Here is a 23,874-nt window from a genome sequence, read left to right as displayed (position 1 = left end):
GCCGAGAAATAGACTTATTTTAGAAGAAACAAAACAATATGTACCCAAATTACGTAATTTACGTTCTTCGAACACGTTCGGCTTATACACGCAGCTTCGATGTACGTATCAAGAATCAGAGACGGTGGGCTTGAAGACACGTTCGACTACTGCGATTCGATGAAAAGAAGAGGAACAAAACATGAGATTTTCGCCTTCCGAAACCTTTTTGGTCGCCTTTGAAAAAACGAACGCCAGAAACCTTATTTGTGAGCGAGCATCGAGCGAGTGGCGATTTAAAGCGAGATGATTGTGCCGCGTAGGCGAATGATTTAATTAGTTTGATTCATTGCAGCGCGCGCGATTGTCCCGCGAAAAAACACGGTACTCGGGCAAGGACGGGTTTTAATTTAGTAGCCGTGTTTCACGCGCAATCATTTCCGCGATAATATCGCGCAACATTGTAACCTGGCGCGATTAATACCTGAGACATCAACGTACACCTTTCCGGAACGTTATTACCAGGAATCGTCGTTTCATGGACGATAATTATAGCTGTGCACACCGGTACCATTTGTTCGTAATAACTTCTTATGCAGTATCATTGTCCACGGTGTGCCACGTGGTCGTTGCAATAAAGTTGGTCGTAGTTTCCTTGGGATTGCTTTCACGGTTTCGGCCCACGGTCTGGCAGTGATTTCGACAAAAGTGAAACCAACGAGACCACCGGGTTCTTTGTTTCTTGGATTTCCCTCGGAATCAGTCGCGAAGTCTCGCTAATAGCCACTTTCCCTTCTACAATTCACGAGCATCTTGTGCCGTTCCAACGTGTAAGAAAGAGAAAGAGAGAAAATCTTACGATTTCTCGTTTCCCTGGCAGTTCCTTAAAGTCAAATCCTCGTGGCCCTGAACCATTCTCGTACAAAGGAAACGTCGGCCGCGACGTTGGCCGGATGTCAATGAGCCGCCTAATTTCGCACGGCGATGGAACACGCGTCTCACCCACGCGTTGCTTCTTCGTATCGATGATTGATACCTCGCACCGTCATAAAGTATTCAAAGGTCCGTTCGATAAAACTAAAACAGACGGAAAACGTCGTGCGACGAGCGATAAGATAGGCAAACGCGTAGCGAACCCCTGTGACGAGAAGAGGGTCATACGTGCAAGATGCACGAAAGGGGGGAAGAGGAGCGGGAAGCGGGGAAAAAGGAAGAAAAGGGGAGAGATGAGAAAAAAAATCACGAGGCCAAATTCGGCCAATGCACATTTCGCGCGAAATAACTTGCTCGCCGTCCGATTCATCCCACTCCGCTAGAGCAACCCTCACCACCATCGTGGCGTTGGCTCGCACAACCCTGACGTCCCTCACCCCTCCGCCCCCAAGCATCGCCACCACCGCCGCCGCCACCACCATCGTCTACTCTACCCCACTTTCGTGCCTCCTCCAATGTATTCCTGGCGTTTCGCACTGCAAGGTCAACAAACTTCTCCCCGATAAAAAATAAATGAAACGCAGGACTGTTTGAAATTGTAACAGTGGCAACCGAGGGAGATTGCTCCCGATACTTTAAAGAGGCACCGTTCCTTCCGTCGTCCTTTCCTACGAGCCACGACAGCTTGTCATCTTCTTCTACGCTTCTCTTCCCTTCTTTCCTCTTTTTTTCCGCTCTCTTTTTCCCTCCGCTTTTCTCTCCTCGCGTCTTCTTCTACTTTTCGCTCGAACCGTCTTTTTGTCATCGGTTAAGGCGATTGTCCGGAGCCGCAGACTTTTCGTCGCAGAGTAAGACGAACGAATATTACTTACACGCCACTCGGTGAAGATCGATGCGCGATTTCTCGAAAAATCATACGATCCCTCTGATAGACGATGCTCTGGCGTGTTTCCGCGATGTATATCGAGACACTCTGGCAGACGGTGATGCAAACGCGTTATGTTTGCTCGCGAAGGGACGACGAATTCCGACGACTCGTTCGACTTCTCCGCGAGGCCGTTGAAATTTCGTTCGCAGTGGATTCCGCGGATCATGCACAGACGCACCGGCGACGAAATCCTTCGCCGCCGGTATGCAAGCGTGTATTCACGTACACGCGTGTAAGTGGCGTGGATCGGGAAACGCGATGGATGTTTATGACGCGGCTACGAGCCGTTGCCCCTTCTTTTATCTCGTAATAAGCGCGACTGCTTAATTACCAATAATCGAATGCGTCGATTGCCGGAGAAATTCGTTCCGTCGCGGCAAGAAAATCGTCGTTTCAGTCGTAAATAGCGTACCGAGGTAAAAGTCGGGTGGCTCGTTAATGGGAAACGGTGTACTTCCAAGAAGCACCGACATAGCTGAGGGAGAACATAGTCGATCGAGAATAACGACGGAACGATGATTCTTTGGATGTCCGACGTTAAATAAGTCGTTACAATTTGTCACTAGTTTACGCGTAATTAGATAGTTTAGAGATTCTAAAGTAAACATGTACACGGTAGAGGATTGTACTTTCTTAACCGTGAATGATTAGATGTTTGGTAAAAGTAACGTTACGCTATGAAAATTACCAGGAGATTTAAGTACGACCTGGGTGAATTTTTATTCAAAATTAACGAGTATGTCTAACTGGCTCACGGATATAAACGTAAACGCGTCTGAGTCTAATTAACTCTATTCTATTGCAAAACATTCTCCACCTCTTCCGTCTCAACTACAGAGTCTAAAGAGCCAACAACAATTATTCAAGAATCACCATAATTTCGTTCGCTAGCATGAAATTTTCATCGAGCACGATCAACCTTCATGATCGGATGCCTCGGTTCGACGAGTATCCCCGTATCCACGTAAGAATTGCGTGGCTACAGGAAAAACGCGATTAAAGCATCAGAAAAATCGGCCGTTTCCGCGAAATGCTGAGCCCGAAACAAGCAAGAAGGAAAGAAACTCGGAGGTACTAGGAGGGCAACCGCGTAATCTCGCGATTACACGTTATTTTAATCCTCTCCTGGCCGATGCTCATGGACGCGTCACCGCGTTGCGCAGAGCGGCGCTGCGGCGGCGGCGGATGTCGTAAAATTACGGCGGACGGCGCGTTAAAATCGAAAGATTCCGAACTGCTGGCCGCGGTCGTACAACACTGTTGGAAAATTATAACTCGTCACGCGAACCGCTAACCGAGGCGCGTACGGAGCGGCGACGCTCTAACGCGTGCTCTTTCTAGAGCGGATTTAACGGGGCATGCCGGAGGACCCGGCTAGAACAAAAAGTGAATGGTAATACGCGACCAAGGATGCCATAATGGAGCCGAGGACCAATACGACCGCTCCCCGTGGTCTACTTTTTGCCAACACCGTATGGTTTCTCGATCCCGACTTTTCAACGGTGTCCGTCCTTCTTCCTCTCTCGTGTTTAGATAGGATCTTTCAATTCTCTCCATGAATCGAAATTGATGGACGATTTTTTCAAAAGGATGACTGTTACGCTCGAACGTAACGAGGAACAAACGACAGACAGGCGGAAGTAAAGGCCGAAAATCGTGCGAAAGCCGGAAAATCGATCCGCAGAGAAAAATCATGGTATCCCGATGATTAGCCGGCGCTAGGCGTTAACGTTGCTCGGAGCAGGTTTGGCGGGGCCACGGCGTGTAAGCGAGAGGGTAAGCGAGCGTGCGAGTGCGCGCGAGCATGTAGCCGCGAGTGAGCGAGCGGGCGAGGCGAGTGTGCGATGAAGAGAGCGAGGTATAGTCGGACGAGAGTGGAACGGAGAAAGAGAAGCGGGTCCCGGCAAACAAGAAGCGAGCCGCAATGCATTCGCTCTACTCGCTAGATATAAATACGCGACAGAGGGCAAGGAACCAACCACGCCTGCACCGACAGCTACTGCCTAACGACACGGACACGCACACGCAGTCGCTCATTGTGATAAAGCAGAAGAAGGAGCAGAGAGAGGGAGAAAGACCTGCAAACAGGGGGAGTAGAAAGGGGAGAGGGGTATGGTGAAAGAGAAAGAAAGCGAAAGAGTGGGAAAAAGTGGGAGACGGAGAGAGAAAGAGAGAGGTGTAGGCTGCTCCGAGGCTGCGTTCGTTCGTTCATGCGCCCATCCGCGCGCTCGAAGTTGGGACGAATGTGGCCGGTCGAGTCTCTAGAAGACGCGGCCAAATATTGCATCCTCGGATAAATATAGGCGGACACGGGTGCACAGGCCGTGGCTGCCTCGCTGTGCTGCTAACGCACACTTTTCTTCTCGGTTGCACGGCTGTCTTTGGGACGGCACGCAGCCATCTAGCCACCGACGGCATTCCTCCTGCGGGCTCCTCTTTCCATGTGCGAGAGCGATCGTTAAATTCGTTTCGTGGCCGAGAACTTCGGCCGGCACGTTGCCCCGTTGCCTCTCCATTCTTCTTCTTCTCGCTTTCTGCGCTCTTTTTCCATCCTCTAGCCTCTAGCCGTCTCTTTTTTTGCTCTTCCTTCTGCTTACACTGCCTCGGCCAAAGGAAATATTGCCAGGGTGAGACAGACTCTTTCGAGAGTTTAGGATACACGCGTATTGTAGGACGGTTGGACGCGGACGAATCAAGGGGGTGAATTTCATTGGAAGTCTACGAAAGTTTCTAGACCGGAGAGTGGCGCGCGATTTCTGCTCCTCGGACAAGTCCGCAATTCGTACGAATCGCGGCGTTATCACATCGCCGTTACTGCGCCTGATAATCCGCAATCGGGTCAGCACAACGGTGCATTGTGAATAACCGCGAGTATCACGACGATACGATGTGGTCTTTCGATATCTATTCCAACTTTGTCTCAGTCAGGAAAAAATGATTCGAACCTTTCGAAATATTCGTTCGCGCGAATTAGACGATCGATGAAAAGAAAAAGTCTACGCCAACCGGCCTCTGCTCGAAACGCATCTCCTCGAGATAACGACGTAACCAAAGCGAAACGTTTTCTTTGTGGCGGAGCAGTGGACGCAACTCTGCATCGGAGCAAAGCGCAGCAGCCGTCGCTTTGTTTTCGCAGCAGGCATAACCTTCGGACGGGCGGCGGGCGCGAGCGTGTCGCGGCTGGTGCACGTGGCTACAACACGGCCAGACATAGTCAGTGAAAATCATCGTGCGCGGACATTGGGTGGCGGGAAACGTGCGTGATACCATGGGGGGAGGGGTGGGCCACGGAGGGAGGCCCTAATCAAGCTAGCGCGTGAAACCTAACCTAACGTAGCGTCAGTTCGGGGGAAGGAGGGAGATGGCCCCCGTGTCGCCCCCGCGGTGAGGCGAGGCGAGGCGAGGCGGCGGCCAGAGACAGAGCAGACAGAGAGAAGAGACGGTTATCGCGGAAGTTCGGCAATTATAGGTGCCGAGTCGCGTTTTTTTTCCACGACTGATATTGATTTGGGAGAGGCAGTTCGTATTCGTGGCACGAGCATACCTTGTGACTCGCACAGGCGGCCGGCAGCGCGATGCATCACGGCGCACCGCGCATCGAGGGGTACATCAGCCACAGGGAGTGAGAGACGAACGAGGGGAGGCAGAGAGCGAGGGGGAGGAAAGGCGACTGGAGGAACCCCCACTCTCCACGCTCCTCTCCGCCGAAACACTCCCCACCATGCGACTCCAACCTTCCCTTCCAACACGGTATCAAACCCCTTCCATGTTCATGCAACGGACATAACTTCCTCGCTACTCCGACTCCTCTCGGTTCTCTCGTTTCCTCCTACGATTCGTTCGTTCTATCCATCTCTTTCTGGACCGCGATGTGTCCTCTCCTCTGTGTCTCGTTCTCCTCCGGCGCGGTCACCGCCGCCGCCACCACTGCCACTGCCACCGCCGCCACCACCACCACCGCCACCGCCACCACCACTACCATCACTGCCGTCACCACCACCCTCAGTCCTGTCCGCCAGGGGCGAGCTCTGAGTTTCGCCGCCCTTGGACTCCATCGCCGATTTCTAGGCCGATCTCGTACGATCGGTACCGGGGGAAAGGTGGATTTATACCGGAGAACGAGAAAACGAACGTTCTCCGCTGGCGGTTCCGCTCAATGAGAAGAAAGTTAGTTTCATTTTGTACATTCTTTTTTTTCTCCAACGGGAATTTTAATGAATTTCAAGTAACGCGAATAGATCGTGACGATTAAGTTCTTTCCACGCGGGATATCTGCTTACGCGAGTGGGTAATTTTCGAAAATTACTTGGAACCGGTCCTCCCCGTGGCCGTAGTTGGATCACGAGCCAGAAGGGAACCGTGATACACACCAGAACTCGGACCAATCTGTAATTGACTCACGAACAAAGTATAAATTCGCTACCATCCAATTAACGACAAAATCAAGAGAGGAACTCGTTGACCGGCAATCGTCTGCATGCGAGGCCGTTCGGAAATTTTGCCCGTCACGCTACCCCAATTTGCCCGTACCGGTTGCAAGCCACCCGGAGGACCAAAGTGGAGACCAAAGGGGACACGGAGAACAAGGGAGAGATATCTAGGGGTTCTCCCTACTCGGCTTTCTCTCTCTCTCCCTCTCTCTCTCTGTCTTTCCCTTTCTCTTTATCGAAGGTGGCGTGTGTATACGTGGAAGAAGGAAGAATCGTCGGGTTTAACGCGCGCGGACGGAACCGGAGCCGCGTGAATCCGCCCCTGCCGCCATCACCACTGGTTCGACGCCGGCACCTTCTCCGCTCGTCCTCTCCCGACGACGGTGTCTACCATCCCAAAGCCGAACCAGTCCAGAAATCCCCACTCCGGGAGCGCGCACCGCGGCGACGGAAGTGTGGCAACGCTGCAGCTCGCCAGTGTCTCGGTCTTGGCGAGTTACTCGGGGGGGCTCAGGCCGAGTCTACCGAGTTTGTGTCTACCGGCGCGGGTAACCCGAAAGCGAGTGTGCCGAGGATCAAAGTCGCGGGCCTCTAGCCGGCATGCGAGACCGTCTCGCTGCTTGAAGGCCGTAACCGGGAAAAACGTGATCGAAAGGGAGGACCGGTCGAGGAGGAGAGAAAAAGGGACAAAGGAAAACAGAACCGAAGAAAGGGAAAAACGAAAAGAACGAGAGAAAAGAAAAAACGAAAGAACGGAGGAAAGAGAAAAAGGAAGGAAAAATTAACAGTTGCGTTTTTTTTTCTGGCTCCTGGTACCGGGAAGTTTTTTTCACGGCCGCGACCATCGGGAAACGATCTCGTGTCACAACGGAGGGATCGCGACGTGGTAGAGAAAAAGAACGACAGAGGAGACGGAAGAAGAGAAAAGAGAGGAAAAAACGACAGGAACGAGAGCCACAGACGGGACACACGTTTCGCGCGTTTGTCGTTCGTCACGTCACATCTTGCCCGCCGTGATCACGCGAACGTGCGCGCTTCGAATCTACATTACGTTCTATACGACACCTAACCACCTACGTGCACGCGTCTATACGTACGCGGGACGGACACGCGCGTGTATACGTGTACGTGAATATCGTCCGCATAAAAGACGTGGAAGGAGGAATAGAGGGAAAAGAAAAAAGAAAAAGATATATATTTATATATACATATATATATACACATATATATATACATTACGTGTATATATATATATACGTACACGGTGACAAAACGCGTGACGAAAAAACAGTGTAAATGGCGCTCTCCGCACAGAACCAGTCGACGTCGTACGTGAACTTATATTACTCGATCGTCCAACGTGCGGCGACACGCTACTTTAAGGAATATTACAACTCCGGTGAGTACCAGCAACCACGATCGTGTGTCATCTATGGATACTATTATTCTACGAATCGAAATCGCCGCCGCTGTCCCTCCCCCACCCTCTCTACCCCGGCCCTAAAAAAAAATAATCGATCACGGTCGTTTTATTTAACTACGACCACGCATCATTCCCGTGAACGAAAAATCACACGCATCGAATCGTTTGGCCACCTGTGCGTCGTCCACGTTTTGCCAAAACTACGTCATCGCGAGCGCGCGCTGTATACGCGCGGTTTCGAATTTTCCCGCCCTCCCTCCTTCCCTCGCTCAGGCTCACTGCAACAAGCTTGCACGGTCTACACCTACACGTACCTCTACACCCGCGTACACCATCATACACGCGTTTTCCATCTCTGTCCGAACCTCGCGCCAACTCGTTGTCCTCTCCCTCCTGATCCCACCGACTCCCCCATACAATGTATACACACGCGTGCACACAGAAACATCGCGGCGTGTACACACGGGACAAAGACAGAGACTACCGTGCCGGCACCTACTAACGGATAAGTGCTCTTCCAACACCGATTAAAACACGCCGCCGGCTAGACACGTGCCCGCTTCTAAACTCGTGTGTGCTCCTATAGTAATAGTACTGCGATAGCTGAGGTCGAGAGAGAACGAACGAGAGTTAGCGCGCTGCCGAACGATCTACGTTTCCCCGGTGTGCGAAAACCGCGTCAACGTTGGTCATCTTCGTGGAGAACAGTGTTCCGAAAACGAAAATGAAAAAAGAAAAATACGAACGGTATTAGAACACGAAAGGGATGGCACAGTCGGGGAATCGTGAAGAAACCTCGGCGAACGGTACGATCTCTTCCGAAGAGAAAAGAAAAAAAGATAAAAGGAAGAATAGAATGGAGAAACCACGGGGGGAGGGGAAATTAAAAAAAGAAAAGAAAAAAGAAAGAAACGGGAGAACCGTGAAGAATCTCGGTATCCGTCGGTGTGATCGTGTCCGCTTGGACGATTTGCAAAACCCGAGAAAGGAAAAAGTGTGTGAGAGAAAGAGTGCGAGGAGAGAGGGGGAGGGGGGAAATCGGGAGGAAGAGCAAGCGAGAGGCGTAGGGAAGTTGGTAGGGAGATAGAGACGGAAAGAAAGAGACGAAACGTGTGCGAGCGAAAGAGTTAGAGATCGTGGCATAAGAGCGAGCGAGGAAGAGAGAGCGTGCTGATCCGCAAAATACGGTCTCGTTACACTATCGTCGGTGTTGGGTCATCTAATCGCCTCTGAAATTATCGTCTCGCCAGTACAGAGTGACGAAACACGCTCTCTCCGGGAGCAATCAGTTTTCGAGGGTACTGGTTTCGTGGTGCTTGGACGATCTCGAGCCGCGCGGCGCAGAGTCCTTCGGATGCTGATCGTTCTGATCGTGGTTTGTTACCGAGAGTCCGTGTTCCGTTTCGTTTTCGTGTGTCACGTTGATCGTCGCCCCCTTGGTGTATACACACATACACACACACACACACACACACACACACATGCATACATACACCCACCCACACACACACATATACACGCGGACTCGTTGTCTGGTCCGACCGATCGCTACCGGGCCTGGTCAAGGTGAACATTGCTGACGGGAGGAGAGAAATTGCGCGATGATCGCGGTGCTCGTGACCGAGAGAGAACGGCCCTCGTGAGATCTCAGCCAGCGATGATCGTACGAGATTCGCGACCGTGGTGCCCGTGAGACGGTTCCGAACGTCTCATTCTACTTAAACGTTCTCTCGTGCGTTTTCTTGTGTATACGCGGTAGAGTCGCAATGTTTAACGTGATCGAATGCCGGTCGACGTCGATATGTTTGGTCGTGCGGGTGTTTGGATCGGTTCGTTTGCATCGACTGCGCGATACGTGAACGAAATCAGTGATCAGTTGTTCATCGAACGCCGCCGGTCGATCGTGTGCCAGCGAACAACGCTCGTGGAAATGGACGATCCTCGTAGTACGTTGAGAAAGAGAGTTCTGTTTCATCGCGGTTGTTCGAGTGTTCTTGTCGCTGTTCGATTGAACGACGCCGACGACGAGGAAGCGCGCTCCACGTCGTTTGAATATCGTGTTGCGCTTACGCTACCTCGGGTCTCGTGTTCGCGTTAAATGTCCAACCGGGAGTTTCCAGCTTGTATTTCGTAGCGATGAACGTTTCGAAGCGAGGCATTGTACTCGGTGATCTCGTGGATCGTTTCGTCTTTGGGATATACGCGCAAAGTTTCGTACCGTCTAAAATCTGACTTTCGCGCGGAGATACTTGTTCCAGCGAGTATTAATCGTCTACTTAACTCCGCCGGTGTCGATCGTTGGACATTTAATGTTTTCGAGGAGACGAGGATAGTGCGTGGTGCATCTGACTGCAAGGAGTCTCGAAACAACCTTCTCGAAACAATCTTCTCGATAAAACCTTCTCGTGACCGATAATTCTCTTCGTTCGCTCCCTCCATTCGATCTATGAAGCGTCGAATTGTAATCTAGTTTCGCGAAAAAAAAAAAAATACAACGAAGAGGTAGAGAAAAAAAATACGAACGAACGAAGAGAGAGAGAGAGAAAGAAAAGGTGGGAGAAAGAGAGAGAGAGAGAAAGCTATCGAGCGTGGCATGAGCGAACGTTATCTCTGCTGTAGGTTTATCGCGATATTCCTCTTTGGCGTCGTCATCGAAACAGGATCATTTTCGCCGGTTGACATGACGAGGATATCGCCATCGGTTGGTGATCCCGGATCGTTATTGGACAGTATAAAGTCAATCGCGGCGAATAACACGATTGGTTCTCGTTTAGCTCCGCTAACCCGGCTCCCCGACTTGGACCAGCAGGACTACACATGATCGGTCTGTGGAACTTTGCTTATTTCAGAGGTACTTGTCCCACGTTCAACTTTTCAATCGACGCGAATATAATCCTGTTATCCTCCTTTCCCTTCTCGCGTCGTCTTCTTTTATATTCGATCGACTTTAAACCAGCTGCGCACAGTAGAAACTTATCGAACTCGCGTCTGACTTGTGCTCCCATTTGCATACAATTATTAAACGCGCGATAAAACACGCGGCCGAACGGGCTTCGTCGATGTTACGATTTGAGATCCGCGAAATTGTATAAAATTCTATTAGCTAACAATTGAAATCCATCGAATCGGTACAAGTATTCTCTGCCCCTTCCGATTTCCTGAAAACGAAAAGAAAAGAAAGAAAAAGAGAAAAAGAGAGAAAACAAATCGGTGATTCGGTATTCATCATAATTCGCGGCAACGACAATCAGAGCCGCGCGTGTATATTTGGAGAATAAACGTCAACGGGTTTATCGTGTGACTTCTGACGATAAGAGGAGCGAGCGAGCGTTGCTCCGTATCAACGGGAACGTAAGAATCGACGCTGCGTGTTTGCGTGCAGAAAATCAACGATCGCCTCTCGATGGCAGGCTGATCCAGTGTCTCGTCGTGGAACCACTTTTCTCGACTTTTCTCCCTTCATTGATTTCCCAAATCCGGCGAAATTTTGGGAACGATCGTCCGAGGCCAACCGCTTCGGCACGAATCGTTGATTTGTCTGGCAGCGGGGCGAATGGTGCCAAAAACGCGATTGTCTCTATCGTTGCTACGATCTCGTTTAACCTTGCCAGTGTTGGACTTGCAAGCAGCAGACGACCGCGAAAGAACAAACTGGTTGAAGTTGGTGCTGGTGTTGGTGTGTCTTGGTGTTTTCGTTTCGTCTAACGATTCCGATAAGCCAGCTGTTATTCAGGTACAGACGACGGATTCCGAAGTGTGGCGCGCGTTAAAAGAACGCGCGTGGATGCCGCGCGATAGAGGTGGAAAGGAAGGAAAAGGGGGTTCGATCGAACGGAATAAAGTTAGTTCGGCGTCTCGTGTACATCGCCGCCGCCGTCTTGCCGAGAGGCGACGAAACGAAACGCGGGATAGCGTGAAAGAAAAAGGTGTCGTGGAATCCTTTCTACCGTGCACAGCCTTTCACCGATGAGGACTCTTGGTATTCGTTCGAGCTATTCGAAAATTTATCACCACTGTAAATATCGCGCTTGCTCGAAAAGGGGAAAAAAGATATCGATAGACGTACGTATAAAGCTATATATGTACATGCTTCTATGAATTCGTTTTACGCGCGACTCCAAGATAAATTCGGAATCGAAGGTAGTAAAATCGAGATTCGTCGATTCCTCGTCGAAAGAGAGTCGGCGGTCCCCTCCCGCGCGCGTTTCGCACTCGCGATTCGATCGACAAAAGTATTAAAAAACAAAGCTCCTACAGGATGGAATAATAAAAGATAGGACAAAGCCGGAGGAGGGAAAAAACTAAAAAAAAAAAAAAAATTCTACGCGACGTTTCGGCCGTTCGTCAATGCGTGGTGCAACAACAGAGGGCTCGCGGGGGTTGCCTCGACGAGCGTTAACGCGCTCGCGTGTATACTCCCGTCTCGTTTCTGTCTATTTTTCTGAAAACAAACATTCGATCTGACGAGCTATATAACACCGATGGAATACTAGAGAAGGACCACTCGTTTCTCGAGCACCCTTCGCGCCGCCATCGCGGAAAGTTATGTTTTTGTTGCGCTCGATTCGTGTTTTTTCGTCTCTTTTCCTTCCACGCGCGCGCACACGCTCATCGGTCCCTTCAGCCCCGCTCGATACGAAAATGGGCCGCAGGTATTCCCTCTGACACTCGATAAATAGCGAGGAATGTTTGCTCTTGCAAATGAATGTTTTCCGCGAGCCACGAGTGATTTTAACTCCTGAGTGCGCGTCCTGCCAATACGTTGTTCCCCCCGCGTCGCGTGAACGCGAGCGCTCTTTTCTCATCCCCTTCTCATACCCGAACCGCGCTCTCGCCTACGTCAGGAATAACAGAATCGGCCTGCCTAATCTGCCAAATCCGCCAACGATTTACCATCTCTTTTTCTATCACAGTCACACGCTATCGTTCCAAGAATTTGTTGAATTAAGTTAATCGAGAAGGAACGAGGAACGTCGAATAACGTTCGATAATCGTGAATGATTCGAGTTGCGTGTTTGCAAAATTACGAATGTTTACGAATGCGCGGCGATTTTCTTCGAGACTTGGCGAACAATGGACGCATTCTGGTGCCGTTTTATCGGCTAAACTTAGCCCCGACGCGCACGATCGTTCCAACGTTAAAAGGGACTTATGAATGATTCCTTGTAAATAATCGTTTCGTCCCGGGTGTTGCGAGCCTCGTTCCGTCTCGCCGCGGACGTGTATTTCTTGGCTCGACTCGACGACCAACCATCCTTCACGGGGACCGTGTTGGAATTTTCGTCCCGTTAAATCAGCAAAGACGCCCTTTGGTTAAACTTCTTCCTTTGCCACGCTCGTTTCCGCGATGCAGGTGCCGAGGGATGATCGTACTTTTCTTCGTCTCCAATTTATAATAAATATATGATGAACGATAGTAGATAGAACGTGAACGTTACTGTTCTCAAAGATGTGCGTATGTCTTCTGAAACTACGAATAAACGGCCAGTCATTTTGACAGATTCGTCAGTTCTCTTCGTAATACGCGTGTTCAATTTATCTTACAGAAGATTCATTCATCAAAAATTCTCCTCGAGTCCCCATTACGAGGGAAAAAATACGAGTTCACAGCCTCGTTCGTCTCTTCCTTAACTGTTTCGATTCGCGTGAAATTCGATACGAATAAAACAAGCAGCTTCGTTTTCCCCCTTCCAAAAATTGTTTCCCGCTACATCGTTCCGTAAGATTAGAAACGAAAGGATCAATCAGCTTCTCGTTCTTACCCCATGCTCCACATATCTACTGGTATTTATGTGCGTTCTCGAGGGAATCGTTGGCATGAATGAAAACGGCTGGAAAGCAAACAAACCGATCGTTCCTCGCGATTGCAATATTTGCAGCAGGTGCAGGTGTTACGGGTGCGATTAACTCGCCCCCCTCCCCTTTGATTCTGTGTATAACCCTGTAGAACGAAAGAAGGCGCGCTATCGGCTGGTAAACGGCCATTTCTGTTTCTGCTCACGCGGCGAAAGTTCAATATGCCGAGTCGCGTGCAGCCGCGGGTATTGTTATCCGCGTACGATTAAATCAGCCGCGTTCACGGAGAATCTTAAGCGCGAGCCACGACGTGGCCGCGCAAGGACGCGACAAAATAACCGATCCTCCGACGCGCAGGAATGGAAATCAGCCTTATCCCAGCCGGCAAACAGAAGCTGTCTTCTACCTGATAACTCATTTCTATCGTGACACTGTCGTCGCGACGAGTATTGTCGCGGGAAGAGGCTAATTGAATCAACAAACTATCGTGCTTTTGCTTGCGCGTCGATGAACCTTTTTCTCAACTGCTGCGTGTATTTTTTGCAGAAACGAGATGAATACAGGAAGTGCATAACATTCATATGTATATGAATTTACACGTGTTTTTCTTTTTTTTTTTTTTTTTTTTTGAATATGTATATCTGTATAGCAATGCATTCTAACGTTTGGAAGTATGTGTACAAATCTCTCTATCGAGGCCCTATTTCAGGTGCAAATTTCTCAAAATCTGCTGTCTCGTAACGTCAAATCGCACACGTGACAGGGATTACAGATTCGATTCGATAAAGATAGAATATATTCGCAATAAAGTTCGATTTGAACTCTAACTTCAGCTTGAATTTTTTACATGGAAGATTCTCGATATATATATTAGGTATATTTTAATGTTATCTCGTTTGACAGCAGTAGCTTTGAATATTCGAATATTTAAAGCTTGTATAAATATATAATTACTTAAGAAATCATAACGTAAGAATGACAGATATATTTTGATTTGTACCACTTTACCTCTATACGCTTCAAATTGATTTTCAAATAGAAATTGAGCGACCCGTTATCTTATGTGTGTGTGTGTGTGTGTGTGTGAGTGTTCTGAAAACGTTTAAAATATCTCAATATAATTCTTTCACTCAAAGTAAATTTCTTTGAAGGTAAACTTCTTTAGTTTAGTTACTTATATCGTGGTTTTCTATATTTTAATTAGGGGATGATTATTCCATTTAGTAGAATTTCCAGAGGATTAGTAGTTGATTTCGAACTACAGCGTCTTCGTTTCCCGCAAACACATCGATGAATCTTCTTTCGACTTCTAAAAGCAGTTCTTTGTTTTTCGTTCTCCTATAACGCGTCTCTCGGAATGTGATTCTGCTGCGATCAAAGACGAGAGTTAAAGGAACGACGTCGATCGTCGAGCATCGTCGATGGTTTATACGATTGCTGGTTAAATCGTGAGAAAGTTGCGATAAGAGCAAGTTAGAGTCGTCGAATTTGGTCGACGAAGCTGTGGCCCACGATAAACTGACCTTAATCTTCTCATAAAGTTTTCATGAGCGTTACACCGCGGCTACCGCGTTCTGTCCGTCGCTGCGACTTGCGAAAACAGTGTTCCTCCGAGTGTTCTTCCTCCCCTTCGCGGCGAGAAAGCGGCGGACGTCGAGAGGAATACGGGCAATATCCTCGATGCCACGCCGGACCAATAATTTGTCGGCGGATGCAGAACACGCGTCTAATATCACGCGGATCGAGTTTTCTCCTTGGTCGCAGCATCCGATATTTTTTTTTTATTGTACGCATATCGAGACAGCGCCTTCACTCTGAGCCCGCGAACTCGCTTTCACTCGCTCAATTAAGCGAGCGCTTTCGAGACCAGAAATATTCTAGATATTGCCCGATTTTCGCCACTGAGCTTGATTCGATGGAAATTTAAAAAATCTCCGCAAAATTATCGGATATTTTACATTTAATCGTATCAACTTTCTTTTGGGTGGATTCGAAACGATTCAACTATGAAAAAAGGCCAGCAACTGCTAAAATATATAAAACGAGTTTCTCCGTACGTCGAATAGTCGTCGTTGTGAATATTTTATATTTTAATTTTGTTTAATGATGATAGCGATATTTACTGTTCAATAAATTATAGAAGTTTGTTGTTTCAATTTGTTACAAATTAGCTATTTAACGGATACTATCGTTTTTCGTACTTCTAGTAATAGTTTTAATTAGAGAAACGATTCGATTTAACAAGCTTTTTTCGAAAAAAAAAAGGTCTACGTCGCTTGATAAAGAAGAAACTAATTATAAGTTTCTAATTGATAACTGATAACAGGGTTTATAGATGTGGAATAATTTGAAACGTCTTTGAGTGATATAAAATTAGAGGTGTCGCAGGTTTACGTCTTTATTGGAATAAAAGAGGGAGATTTGATTAATGTAGGTAGTCTTGTCGCTTCGTACGATAGCGTGTCCCTTTCAATTCCAGATTGACTTTCAAGTGTGTTTCTGCGAATTAATTCGAATCGAAGGAAACGAGGGTAAAGCTATTCGAACAGTGGTTCAAAGTGATGCTATTGGCCGCAACGAAGTTTGCTTTCTTTACCCTGGACTTGAACTTCTCGCAGCCGTTTATTTTTTTCCAGATCGATCCGAGCGAAGCACCGTGATAAAGTCGATAAAGTTTCCGAACTGTTGGAAAGCGGTAATTGAATAATTACAAACAACGTAATGGATCGCGGTTTGTCCGGCGTTAAGAGACGCAAAATTATCCGCCAGCATTTAAACACCGGGAACGCTACGTGAAATTTCATATTAAACCGAACGAATCTCGCCCGAACAATTTTTCCGAATAATGCGTCCGTCGAAAGTTGTAACTGGTTCAAGTGGAACGCACAAGAGGGAAACGTTTAACCTTGCTGTTCAGTTTAAATCTATTTGACCCGAAATAATTTTCATTTATTCGCGGAAAAACTGGTGGAAAATCCGTTCCGACAGTTTCATCTCTTGATCTTTTTCTGGCATCTTCGCTTTGACAGGAGAAAAGAAAAAAGAAGAGAGAGAGAAACGAACGATCAGATGAAAAAGCAAACGGATCGAATGTCACGAAAATCATATTCGAGTGAAATGGATTCGAGTAAATCGGCAGTGGCACGAGTTGCTGAACAAAGAAAGCAAACTGTCTAACCATTAGTATCTGATCATTGACACCGTTCGCAACTTCCAGCAGCGTTGCCTTCGAACAACTGTTCAAACACGAGTTATACAATTCCGTTAGACACGTCGGATTATGCATTCGTCGATACCTGTCCCTATCTAAATTCTAAAACATCCCATTCGGTCCTACTTCGTACAAATCGATCGGTCAGTCACATGTCTGTCGTGGAAACGAGACGTCTACCATTCGAGTCTATCGTGTCTGTAGCAATCGCAGAAAAACATCAGTCTGCGATACCTTTATCCTTCCTATCCAGCGTTTGTAGCAAAACGACTTTCGTTTGCCGGTGAAAGAGCCTTTCGAGTCGCGATACTCGCAGTATCGGAATCCCACGCCTTCGCGAAAAATTTACCCGTCCAACACCCTCGTTCCTCTGAATATCTGTCGAAGAAATTAAGACGGCCGGACAGAGAAAAAATATATATGTAAAAAAAAATTTTGTTAGAAACGCTAAAGATGAATGAAAAAGGGAAATAAAATATTCGAGGGGAATTGCAATGGGCGGCGCGCGTCGTAACGAAGTGCAGGCAGGCGGTGTTCGGGGCATTCGAGAATCGACGGGATCGACCTGGCGACTTAAATCTGCAAGCTGCTACGGGAGGAAAAATCTTTAAAAATGCTGTCTGACGAAAAAAGCGCGCATGCGTAACCACGAGCCATTTCCTTCTTTCTCTTTCTGTCCCTGGTGCTCTCTCGCTCTCTCCGTTCCACTCTCTGTTCCCCTCAGCCACGTTCTCCCTTTTCCACCCCCCCCCCTTTATATGTATATACGTACGTACGTGTGTATCTCTACGTACATGTGCACGCGTGTGCTCGTTGTGTGGCGTTTTCCTTCCTCTACGTCTCTCTTTACGCGCTCCTCGCCGCCAAAACAAATCGTAAAGACGCCTTCTACCGTCGTAATCGCGCAGTCATTTCCGAAAAATCAATGACCACTCGCCGAGCACATGATTTCCTTCCTTTCGGACGGGCTACGATAATAACTGTACCCGGGGCGCCACGAAATTTCTCTGTCGGGGCATAAAATCGAATTCGAAGACACTCTCTCGTCATCCCGCCACTCTTTTTCCATCACTCGTTTACGTTTTCGTTTTCGTTTTCGTTCTCGTTCTCGTTTTTCTTCTCCTCTTCTCTTCCTTCTCTTAGCTTTCCCCGTTTTTCTCGTCTCCTCTTCCTCCTTCTCACGAGTCACCCGTCTTTCATCCCCATCTGGAAGCCCTTTGTAAAGCAACGGGACGCGGTCTCGTTCGTTTTTCTTTCTCCTTCTTTTTCCCCTTTTTCTTCTCTTTTTCGGGTTCAATGATATCGTCGAGGCGGGCGGCTGTGTCAAATGGGACGCTTCTTACATTGTGACGAGCCACTCGAGCGATTCCGGATCCCCTTGTCTTGGCGGGAAATCGAATTCGAAAATCCTCCTATCCTCACCGTTTTCGTTTCGTACACCCTGAAGAATCTGTTCTGCGGCTGCTGTGTTGCTTCTTCCATTGTACTATATGGCAATAAAATATTATCACTGACAATCGACAGTGCATTCGACGATACTTTCCAGACTCCGTATGCTCCGAACAATTGTTATCGCTTGTTCTTAGCTTGCCAATTTTCCCAACAACCTCCCGCTCTTTTTATATGCTTTTCACCACGCGTAAATAGTTTACGTTCGTAATGTAGTTTGCTAAATCGAACGAAGATTCATTTTGTCTCCGATCGGCAATTATCGCGCTTTAGCCTTCAGCATTCAATGAACTTGGCAGGCTGACAACGTAACTGTACCATAGACGGAAAGGGCATCGGGCACGTCCAATCTGCGGGTTGCAGGTGTAGCTTTCGTCAAGATCGATGTAATTATATCGCGAATTATTCATAAGCCGATTGTTCTCTCGGTGTACAAAAGTTTGGTTAAAGTGATAAGTAACTGCCTCATTGCCATTGATAAATCAATTTACAATGGATATTTGTAATTTGCGAACGAGTAATCTATCGTCTCTTCAAACTGTCGAAACCACTGATCCATGATTATTTAAACACCTGTAATAACATACATACTCGTGAATGTATTATATAAAATATTTAAAAATGTCCGCAATGCTAATGTATAAATAACACTAATGACGTACTTGATCGTGTCCAAGGAAAGACATGACAGTTCTTTTTTTTTTTTTTTTTTTTTTGAGCAAGGACGTTATTAAATTCGAAGGGAAATGATTTTTCAGCGAAAAAGCAAAGGAAGGAAGGAAGGAAGGAAAGTTGAAACCTCGAATTACAATAAAGGACCGTTCCCGTCGGGAAGGAAAGGAACGAACGAACGAAACAATAGAGGCAACGTCTTCTCTTTCGAAAAAAAAGATGCAGATTAAGAATTCATATTCCCTGAATACGGAGGAAATCTTTGAACGCGTCTCTCGCGTAATTAGCCATTCCGTTTTTTTCCTGGAGATTCCTCCGCGAACCGCGCGATTCCGTTGACACAAGTGTCGAGCCAAGTGTTCCTTCCGGTTGTTCGTTGGACAAAGCGCGAGTAGAACGAGCACGATCGAAAGATCTGTAAAAAGATCCGCAAGAAACAACAGAGTTCGACGAACTAGAAAATTCTGGCCCTTTCCTTTGCTTCTTCCTCTTGCTTCGCTGCGAGACACTATCTCGCGATCGAACTGTGCCAATTCCGCTGCCACGCGTATAAAAGTTTATCGAAAATTCAGGAAATGATCTTGAGAAAGAAAGTCTCTTACGGAGGATAGGTGTTCCGAGATGAATAGGTTTAGGCTGATTGTCGGTACGGACGATGCACGTTGTGACGATTTTCTAACAGTTAGGCGATACAATTTGACGTCTCACGACTGATACAGATCGCAAAGGGATTGGACATTGTTGCGATTTCGCAACGGTGACACGATACAATTGGTAGCTTTATATTTTTAATAGCGTAAAATTGTATACTCGTTCGTATCGAGCTTTGCATTCTCTGCGATATTGCAACGAATGTGTAGAATTCGACGGATCTATATTTTTAATAGCAAATAGAACAAAAGCTGTAGGAAATATAGAAATGGTAGATGTATGAAGTGCCGGTACACACAAACCGTATACAACGATCTTCTAATTATCCTAAGTAATATATTTCTAATATTACGACGCACAGAAATGTGTAATGCCACCCTAAACAAGATTACGAGCATCGAAGAAAAGCGTTCTGCGAAGAATAACAGTGGGTTGAGCGTTGTGTAGACGACGAAGAATAAATTTCGTTTGAAATAAGTATTTTCGAAACTTCGTTGAGGCGAAGTGCACTTTGGCGACAGGAACGCGCGGAAATCTTCCTGGATGAACGATTAAGCGTAGAAGAGAGGATGGATGAGAGGAAAAACCTTATTGTCGCCGCGGTCGACTCGGCGATAAGCCGACAACCGCGTATCATGCGTGAGTGCGAGTATCCTCGATAGCTCGTCTTATCGGCTCAGTATTTTCCATGAAGAGTTTCGAGAACGAACTTCGAACCAGTGAAAAATTACAATTAAACGGTATTGTTTGGTTTTGCGTTTTATGGAAAATTCGCTCGATGTTTGGTGAAATTCGCCGTGAAAGTATGGAGATGTTTTGAATCGTAAGGAGTACGAGAAAGAAAAGTGTTGTTCACGCTTCTAAGACGGAATTTTTTATCGTGAATTCATAGCAATTCGTCGTGTGTGCTGAACAGCTCGCCTCGTTTCACTGTCCAATTCATCTTGTTAACCGCACCGCTACGAGCGTCTATTCGCCGAAAGATTGTGGCTAACTGCGGCACGACCTTTGCGTTGCCGCGAAAAATACCGTCGACCTCTAAATCGACTATTCTCGGGGCCGTCGTTTTATATCTTTTTTTTTCCCTCTGCTGATTTTATTTGTCGCTGTTGCCCCTATTTCGGTGTCGCTTCATTAGCGGTGATTTCGAATTTATAAGGCGGGCATCGGAACGAATCGTCGCTCGATAATTCAATGATCGTTAACAGACTGGAAAAACTGTGCCGAATTTGTGTCGAATCGTTGGTACAGCGTATTGACACGGGGATTCGATTAAAAGGCTGATTAAAACAAAAAGAGTAGGGAAAAAAGGGGGGAGGAAAAGGGAGGGACAAGGAAGAGAACGGTCGGGAAAAAGGACAGATTCCCTGACTCTCCTGTCTGTTCGGTCTGGATGCGGGCGCAATTTGCAAAATCAATGAAACGCGGCGAAATATTAATGCGCCTCGAATGCTGCTGCGTTCCCGATCGAAATCTCGTTAAAGAATCATCCGGTTTACGTTGGCCGTTCGCATAGAAGAATCGGTTAATACCGCCGATTTCCCACGTAAAAACTGAACGAAATAATGGCGCGACGTAGACAAATAATCGTTTTATTTCGTTGTCATCGTGGCTGGCTGCGCGCGTTCAGACCCTTCTTTTCTCACTGTAGACAAGCTATTGACTCCCGATGCGCAAACAGGCCGCGATCAACACCATCTGAAAATTTAATTGAACGAGAAAGAACCGTCCCACGGGACGTTTTAAGTTAACCCTGTCTCGGGCGATTCGATGCCGCCGGGGTTGACTTATTTCGAGAGATGCTTCAAGGAAATGGAGAGACGAGAGAAGTCTGTATCGAGCGATCGATCTTCTATGGTTTTTCCAAAAATATTATTTCACATCTCGCTGCAGTCTTCAGGAATATGTTATACACGTTTTAACATTATATACAGAAGGTAACGCGAATCGGTCGTCACGATACTTAACATCGATAAAATTTTCGTTCCAAGTATCCTTTTGTTAAACTAGCGGCTTAAAATATGTCGTACCACGTATGATTCTAGTTTTCGTAGAACTAGCTATGACTAACAAGGAGATGGCAAGAACTGCGAAATCTCGAATGGCTCGAGCGTACATTCGATGCTGTAGGTTGACGGTGAAACAGTGCCGAATGGATCAGAGTACATGGCCCTTTGTTTTCAAGGAAATTTATCAATTTTTTCCATGTCTTTATAAATTCTCGTAACATCTGTATTATGTTTTTCTTGATAATAAATCTTCGCAATTTATTTTGATGAATTTTAAATTACCATTTCTCCATATCTTTACACTTTTGCGGTTGGAAATTGTAGCAAAAACACTTGAAACATAAAAAAAACTGCCTCACCACGAGCACAATTTCTCGATTAATTCTTCGAAAACAAAGAGCCACGCACTGAAATCTTTTCCAGATTGCTCTACCATCGATCTAAACCATCAAATTCATATTACAGCCAACTGATTCAAGATTTCGCAGTTCTTGTCGTCTCCTTTATGAAGTTCGATCGAGACGAACGAACATATCGAGAGAATGATAAGACAATAAATAACGATAGGAATTCTTACGAAAGATAACGAACTGGCCTATTTTACTCCAATAGTCCGACTGTTAATAACGTACAAAAATTTAATAACTTACATTCGCTCGAATCGACTCGACTGAAACGCGAATAGCGAAGCTCAACGAGAAAGCGGGAATTAACTAAACAGAGCAATCGTCGCGACTTATTTACATGCGTAAACGTCGATCGAGAAGCGCGGAGGAAACAGTGGGTTCTTTACGATGGAACCGTCAACGGAGTCCTCCAATAACGCGACGTAATGGCGTGTTACCGGGCTTTCCTCGACAATAAAGTTGCGGAGCCGCCTCGTGTTTTGTCTACGCCTCGTACGCAGCGAACAGACGAGAGCTTTTTCTCCAGAGCTCCGGGTAACTCTAACGACCGATTCAATCGCTTTACGTTCCTCGTTCCAGGAACGAGCGCGCGCGCGAGCGTTCCCTTCGCGCGAGCCACACCGAAAAAAAGAAGTGGAACGCATTTCGCCATGAATAACGACGTAGCGGAACTTTCACTCGCCGTGATAATGCCTGGCTTGGCTGCCTTCGTGGATCAACCATCGATACATCTCGTGATCCGCCTTGTCGACGATCATTAGCATACGCGAGCCTTGCCACGCCGTTTGTATCGTATTGTAAAACTCAATCGTAAACGTGTTCCTCGAGACGTGTCCCTTGTTCCTTTCGATGGTTCACCCGTCATCGTATAACATGTGTATTAACCTTGGAACATCTTGTAGGAAGGGGAGAGACCTGTTCGAATCTATTAGTTCCAAACGATTCCTTTTTATCCGGAAAATCTTCAACTCTTTGAAAGGAACTCCGGTATCGATATTAGAGGCAAATAGTTGCGTACGTATATAAGTTAAACTGCCAGAGGTTTTAATACACTATCGTTGCGTGTGTATCTCGTTGCGAGGACGACAATAGCGAAACGACAGACTGAGATAAGTTGCAGTTGGGATCAGTCGATCGAAAGAAAGCTGAAAGATAAGCGTACGAATGTTATAGAACATGCTTCCTTTCGAGGTTTGTAAGAAATATTTGAACGTTTCTTTTCCCAAAATGTACTATTCAAACTCTGCTAAATTAGTATATACGGATTTGTTAGAGTTTGCAAAATATTTGTTGAAAGTACGATACGACGAACCGATGTAGCTTGCAGAGCCGGCGCTCGTTCCGATCTTCCGTACGTGATTCTATTATTCTGAAGAATTCACAGACGGGCCGCGGTTTCGAAGAAAAGATTTATAATGATCGTTGCGCAACTATGAAAGTTTCTTTTCCACGATTTTCACGGAACTTACGACACCAGTGACATTCCCCATCGCGACTCGATATTTACGAGGATCGATGCCAGCATGGCAGTCCGGTTTGATATTTATTTATACGAGGATCTAGAGCGGGGGTCTTCTAATTTATCGGCGAAACAGCCGAAGCCAGGCCATATTTTTATCGCGGACGTTTAATTTCGTAGAAATTCCTTCGCCGGCAAACCGGTTGCACGCCAAAACGTCATTCAGAGACCGCGAGACCGGTCCTAGGGCGTGGGGGATTCCCCAGCGTGGACGTGCGCGTTTCTTTTTGATTGTCCCTTGCAAAAAACCTCGCGATTCCGTACAACAGGTACTGTTCCTGTTTCCTGAACGTGGAACGGGAGCCGAGCGGATCAAGCAGATTCGGACCGTACCGGGTCAGACGCGCGAAGTGACAGTCGTTTACAAGCGGAAAATATTAAAGGAAACTTGAATTCGAGTTATGAGAATCCTGTTTCTCCGGATGTTAACTAAAACGAAAACGACGTCGTTCGTGTATCTAGGTACG

General features: G+C 47.0%; 1 protein-coding gene across 3 annotated transcripts in view; it reads left to right on the top strand.

The window, feature by feature from the left end:
* The first annotated feature begins 6,048 nt into the window (after window positions 1-6,048).
* Window positions 6,049-23,874, top strand: part of LOC117230361 (zinc finger protein 768-like) — a 33,087-nt gene continuing 15,261 nt past the window's right edge. The window contains exon 1 of one of the 3 annotated variants that reach the window (XM_033487745.1): window positions 6,049-7,669. In XM_033487745.1, the coding sequence (XP_033343636.1) occupies window positions 7,567-7,669 (103 nt within the window). In that variant the 5' untranslated portion in view covers window positions 6,049-7,566. Of the gene's footprint in view, window positions 7,670-10,346; window positions 10,545-23,874 lie in introns of those variants that run through there. The other 2 variants (XM_033487743.1, XM_033487744.1) reach the window with 2 other exon arrangements.

The sequence above is a fragment of the Bombus vosnesenskii genome, unplaced genomic scaffold, assembly GCF_011952255.1.
Source record: "Bombus vosnesenskii isolate JDL3184/JDL3185 unplaced genomic scaffold, Bvos_JDL3184-5_v1.1 scf7180000013266, whole genome shotgun sequence".
NCBI classification, from domain to species: domain Eukaryota; kingdom Metazoa; phylum Arthropoda; class Insecta; order Hymenoptera; family Apidae; genus Bombus; species Bombus vosnesenskii.
Note: the sequence above shows the minus strand (reverse complement) of the source record. Positions and strands in the feature narration are given on the sequence as shown.